General features: G+C 49.8%; 1 protein-coding gene across 2 annotated transcripts in view; it reads left to right on the top strand.

Annotated features, from left to right (window-relative positions):
- RHNO1 (RAD9-HUS1-RAD1 interacting nuclear orphan 1) overlaps nucleotides 1-4,504 on the top strand; it is a 6,221-nt gene extending 1,717 nt beyond the window's left edge. The window contains exons 2-4 of one of the 2 annotated variants that reach the window (XR_503733.1): nucleotides 1,301-1,550; nucleotides 3,666-4,384; nucleotides 4,472-4,504. Coding sequence is in view for 1 of the 2 variants with exons in the window: in XM_008050262.1 (XP_008048453.1) it covers nucleotides 1,383-1,550; nucleotides 3,666-4,217 (720 nt within the window). In the remaining variant the exon portion in view is untranslated. Of the gene's footprint in view, nucleotides 1-1,300; nucleotides 1,551-3,665; nucleotides 4,434-4,471 lie in introns of those variants that run through there. The other variant, XM_008050262.1, reaches the window with a different exon arrangement.
- The last annotated feature ends 1,235 nt before the right edge of the window (nucleotides 4,505-5,739 follow it).

A 5,739-nucleotide genomic window follows, 5' to 3' on the forward strand; every position in this document is an offset into this window, starting at 1 on the left:
TGCCTGAGCCCAGGGGTTTGAGACCAGCCTGGGCAACTTGGCGAGACCTCGTCTCTACAGTAAATCAAAAAATTTGCTGGGCGTGGTGGTGTGCGCCTATAGTTCCGGCTACTTGGAAGACTGAGGCGAAAGGATTGCCTGACCCAGCAGGTCGAGGCTGTGGTGGCTGTGAATGTGCTACTGCCCTCCAGCCTGGGCGACAGAGTGAGACTCCAATTCAAAAAAAGAAAATCTTCACTGACTACTCAGGCTAAAGTCCAAATTTATATGACGTTTCCTGAGTTTTCTGAGCTCCCTGACACAATGTCCATGCTTGGCTCTTGCTGTCCATCTTTTCATACCTGTGTCCAGCTCTGCTGACTTTGTCATTCCCAGACTTCAAGGTCCTCCTTCATGCCTCTGCTTTGCGCGTGCTGTTTCTCAGGCTGGAGGGCCCTCCTCGCTGTGTAGTTTCTCCCAGTCTTTCCCTACCTAGTCAGGCATCTGCCTCTCTAGAGTGAACAGAAGTGCGTTGTATCATCAACGTCTGTCTCCCTCTGCTGGACTCTCAGCTCCTGGAGACAGGACCTCTGTCTCACCACGAGTGTTTGATGCCCAATAAGTGACTGTTAAATAAATGACTCCTGGGCTCGGTGGCTCAGCCTGTAATCCCGCGCTTTGGAGGCCAAAGTGAGTGAATTGCCTGAGCCTGTGGGTTCGAGACCTGCCTGGGCAACTTGGTGAGACCTCATCTCTACAATAAATAAAACAATTAAAGACAGGCTCGGAGCTCAGCCTGTAATCCCAGCGCTTTGGGAGGGTGAGGTGAGTGGATTGCCTGAGTCCGCAGGTTCGAGACCCGCCTGGGCAACTTGGTGAGACCTCCTCTCTACAATAAATCAAAAACCAGCCGGGCATGGTAGCTCACGCCTGTAGTTCCGGCTACTTGGAAGGCTGAGGCGGAAGGATCGCCAGGGCCCAGCAGGCCGAGGCCGCTCCCGGCCACTGCACTCCAGTCTGGGCGATGGAGTGAGACTCTGACTCTAAATAAATAAATAAATAAATAAATAAATAAATGACTCTTGGGCTCTAAGTCCCCAGCACCCAGCATGGCACCAAACACACCCCCAATAAGCGTTCCCTGAATGAGTGTTACAAACGTGAACACTGCGTTCCTGCCTGGAGGTGGAGGCACAGGAAACTGTGCTACCACAACCTTGATTGAGGTGGGCGGTGTGTGGTAGCCTCGGCTGACTGGGGGTCGGGAAGAGCTGGGGAACCATCTGAATTCTCTCTTCCGGCTTGTGTTTTCTCTCTGCAGGCCTGGCTTGGAATTGCAGCCTGTCCCCCAGCCCAAAAGCAAACAGCATCATGTGGCTGCGAACCACTTCATTCACCCCTCGATGCCTCCCAGGAAAAAACGCCACCAGCGATCCCAGAAAGCCCCGCTGCTATTCCACCAGCCACCACTGGAGAGTGCCAGAGGCCACTGTGCATCTCCACAGCGTCCGGTCACGCACACCCGCCAGGTGCCCAGCAAGCCCATGGACCACAGCACCCTCACCTCCTGGGTAGGCCCATGGGCTTCTTACGGTGACTTTTACTCTGTCGGGCTTTCCAGAATGCTGACTCTTCTGGCCCTTGGACCAGGCCTCCAAAGAGTAAGAAGATTCGTGGGGCCAGGGGCGAGGAGGTCATGCCCTCCTGGCTGTGGTTAGCCATCTTCCCCGATGTATCTTCTTTTCTCAGTTCCGACTGAGGAACGGGTTAGATTCCTCGGAAAGAGTTCAGCGTAAAACTCTCATTCAGTAGCTGGATGGGAAAGCCAGATCCGTGGCAGAACAAATAAAACATGAAATAAACTTCATGTGAAGGGTGGCGTATATAGCTAAGTACTCTGTGTACTGTTTAATAAGCTCAACCTTGAAAAGCAATTACAGGTTAATGCCTGTAATTCCAGCACTTTGGAAAGCTGAGGCAGGAGAATTGCTTAGCTTAGGAGTTCAAGAACAGCCTGGGCAACATAGGAAGACCCTCCCCCCATCTCTATGAAAAAAAAAAATTAAGGGTAGGAGCTGAGTGCAGTGGCCTGTGCCTGTAATCCCAGCTATGCAGGAGACTGACGCAGGAGGATCGCGCTTGGGCAGAGTGAGACTTTGCCTTAAAAAACATACAAAAATAACCATAGGAATGGCATATGTCCTATTTAGACAGTTTAAAAGCCCTGGGAAGAGAACATAGCTACTATACAACAGGGAAGTAATAAAGTGAAAGGGCCAGACAGAGAAATAAGCTCTGCTTGAGTGCTGAATAAATATGGCTTGTTTAGGACCGCTGGAAAGAACCATGGCACTTTGTGGAAGAAACATAAGACGCCGGTGGATGAGAATAGAAATGAACGTTTATTGACTGCTCGTGACATGCCAGGCCCTCTGCTAGTTGCTTTTTGTATATGATTTTACGCCCTGTTCTCGGAATCAGCTGTTCACTATTTACTCAGGGCCTTCTTTGTCAGCGTTCTGCTAAGGATGAATGGTGAACAAGACTGCCGATCCCTTCCCTCATGAAAGTTAAAGACAGACAAGGCCTGGTGTAGGGGCTCGTGCCTGAAATCCCAAGACTCTGGGAGGTCAAGGCTGGAGGATTTCTAGAGCCCAGGAGTTTGAGACCAGCCTTGGCAACATAGCGAGATCTTATCTCTACCAAAAAAAAAAAAAAAGATTAGCCAGGTGTGGTGGTACATGCCTGTAGTCTCAGCTACTCAGGAGGCTGATGCAGGAGGATCACTTGATCCCAGGAGTTGGAGGTTGTGTTGAGCCATGATTGTGCCTCTGCACTCCAGTCTGGGCAATAGAGTAAAACCCTGACTCAAAATTTTAAAAAGGGGTGGGGGCCGGGCTCGGTGGCTCAGCACTTTGGGAGGCTGAGGCTAATGGATTGCCTGAGCCCGAGGGTTCCAGATCAGTCCAGGCAAAAATTAGCCAGGCGTGGTAGCACACACCTGTAGTTCTGGCTACTTAGAAGGCTGAGGCAGAAGGATCACTGGAGCCCAGCAGGTCAATGCTGGGGTAACTGTGAGTGTGCCACTATACTCCAGCTTGGGTGACAGAGTGAGGCTCCAACTCAAAAAAAAAAAAAAAAAGATAGTTGCCTGGTGTGGTGACTCAAGCCTGTAATCCCAGCACTTTGGGAGGCTAAGGTGAGAGGATTGCCTGAATCCAGGAGTTCAAGACCAGTCTGGGCAATTTGGTGAGACTTTGTCTCTACAATAAATCAAAAAATTAGCTGGGTGTGGTGGCATATGCCTGTAGTTTCAGCTACTCAGAAGGCTGAGGCGGAAGGATCGCCTGAGCCCAGCAGGTCGAGGCTGTGAGCACTGCACTCCAGCCTGGGCAACAGAGTGAGACTCCGGCTCCAAAATAAAAAGGCAGTTAAGTCAGCTCCATCCATGTGGCATGATGATGTGAAAGAGGCACTGTCCCCTTTCCTAGACAGGAGGAAGCTTAAGACCAGAGAGAGGGAATCACATGCTCAGAGCCTCTGTTACGATCCTGTCAGCAGCCATTTTGGTTTGGTGTCCATTACTATAGTGGATCCCCATTTAGGAGTCTAGTCATTGAATACAGTTTCCTTTCTGGAGTGAGTACTTGGTAGTTGCCACCTCACCTTTTTTCTTTAATCCTCAGGTATCCCCTGAGTTTGATACAACAGCAGAAAGCTGCCTCCCGGCCTGCCGGAAACATCGCCATGGCCAGGCGAGACAGTCGAGTCGAAAATCTCACACCTCCAAGTTCCCACATCTGACTTTTGAGAGTCCACAGTCTTCCAGCTCAGAGACACGGGGAACCCCCTTCATCAGCGAGTGCCCCAGTCGGTCCGGAAAGGCCACTTCCAGAAGACCCTTAGTTCCTGTGCTCAGTCCCCAAAGCTGTGGGGACCAGTCAACGCACACGCTTCAGGGTGTCCCTTATGCGTTCATCCCGCCTGACATTCAGACCCCAGAGTCGTCTTTTGTGGAGGAAGAGCCCGTTCCCCCAGAGCAGAAGGAAAACAGCCCCCCGAGAGGCCCCCTTCACACCAGTACTCCCAGCAGCCCAGAACCTGGACCTGTCCTGGCTGAAGACACCCCTGAGGACAGGTACGGGGTAAAGGTCACATGGAGGAGACGGCGGCACCTGCTTGCCTACCTCAGGGAGAGAGGGAAGCTCAGCAGAAGCCAGTTCCTCGTGAAGGACTGACTGCCTCTCGGCAGCAGCCTCAAGACGTCGACGGCTGATTTTCAGAGCTGCGGACGTCACTTTCCTGGTTTCCAGAAGAGTATATCGAGAGAGTCAAGTGGGAAATAACACCAATAAGAAAGCCATACTGTAGCTACGCCTTGGGTCATAAGGGAATTCATTCCCAGGTTTGCTTTTTAAGATACCTTGGGTCATAAACAGTTGAGTTTACTGTCATGAACTGTTCACTAGATGTTTTTCTCTTTTTGACTCAGAGTCTCACTCCGTCGCCCAGGATGGAATACAGTGGCACATTCACAGCCACCCCAGTGTCAACTTGCTAGGCTCAGGCAATCCCTCCGCCAGAACTACAGGTGTACGCTACCACGCCCAGCTAATTTTTTAATTTGTATTGTAGAGATGAGGTCTCGCCAAGTTGCCCAGGCTGTTCTCGGACGATGGGTTTAGGCAGTCTGCTCACCTCAGCCTCCCAAAGTGTTGGGATTACGGGCCTGAGCTACCACGCCTGGCCACATATTTTTCTTATATTAACTGTTTAAACATTTTAAATATCTTATAGTAATTGTTTAAATGGTTGCAGAAAGATTCAAGATGCAGAGATATTGCCCATCCATGAAAGGTCTGCCTTTAACTGCTATTCATTAATCCTTTACTCTCATTCACATCAACTCGTTCTGCATTTTTGAGTTCCAACTCTGTCAGGCTTAGTGGCAGCTTCCTCTGTGACCTGCTGGGTGGAAAAAATCAAAGCAAACCGACTTTTTATAGTTGACTACCACCTCTGCAGAGAGGGCAAGACAAGGAAAGGGCAGCAAGCCATGTTTTAGAGGCCACATGGGATCAGGAGAGATTAAGGGCATATACATGAGTCACTTAGGTTTGCTTGTGTTTTGAAGTTTTGTTTCCAACCGGAGAAATCAAAATATGAAGCAGGATGGGAAAGTGGTTTCTTATAGTAGCTGTTTCTACTTTATGTGAATAAACATGGAAAGTTTTCAAAGTACTTACTGTAATTAATGCAGAACTGCACAGTCAACAAAATCTCTCGGTTGTACTTTTACTCATACAAATAGCATCCTATTCGTTCAGCATTTAAGAACCTACTGTGTCAGTTGCACCCCCAGCTAGTTCAGAGATTTCTGCTTATTTTTATTATTTTTGTTTGTTTTTTGGAGTCAGAGTCTCTGTTACCCAAGCTGGAGCACAGTGGCACGATCACAGCTCACTGCAGCCTCGACCTCCTGGGCTCAGGCCATCCTTCCACCTCAGCCTCCTGAGTAGATGGGACTACGGGGTGTACCACCACGCCTTGGCTACTTTTAAAATTTTTGTGTAGAGATGAGATCTCACTATGTTGCCCAGGCTGCTCTTGGGCTACTCGGCTCGATTGATCCTCCTGCCTCTGCTTCCAAAAGTGCTGGAATTACAGGTCTGAGCCGCCACACCCGTCCTACTCTGCTTTTTTTATTTTTGAGTTGGAATCTCACTCTGTCGTTCAGGCAGGAGTGCAGTGGCACGCTCA

The sequence above is a fragment of the Carlito syrichta genome, unplaced genomic scaffold (genome assembly GCF_000164805.1).
Source record: "Carlito syrichta isolate Samal-C Ts95f unplaced genomic scaffold, Tarsius_syrichta-2.0.1 Scaffold143477, whole genome shotgun sequence".
Taxonomy (NCBI): domain Eukaryota; kingdom Metazoa; phylum Chordata; class Mammalia; order Primates; family Tarsiidae; genus Carlito; species Carlito syrichta.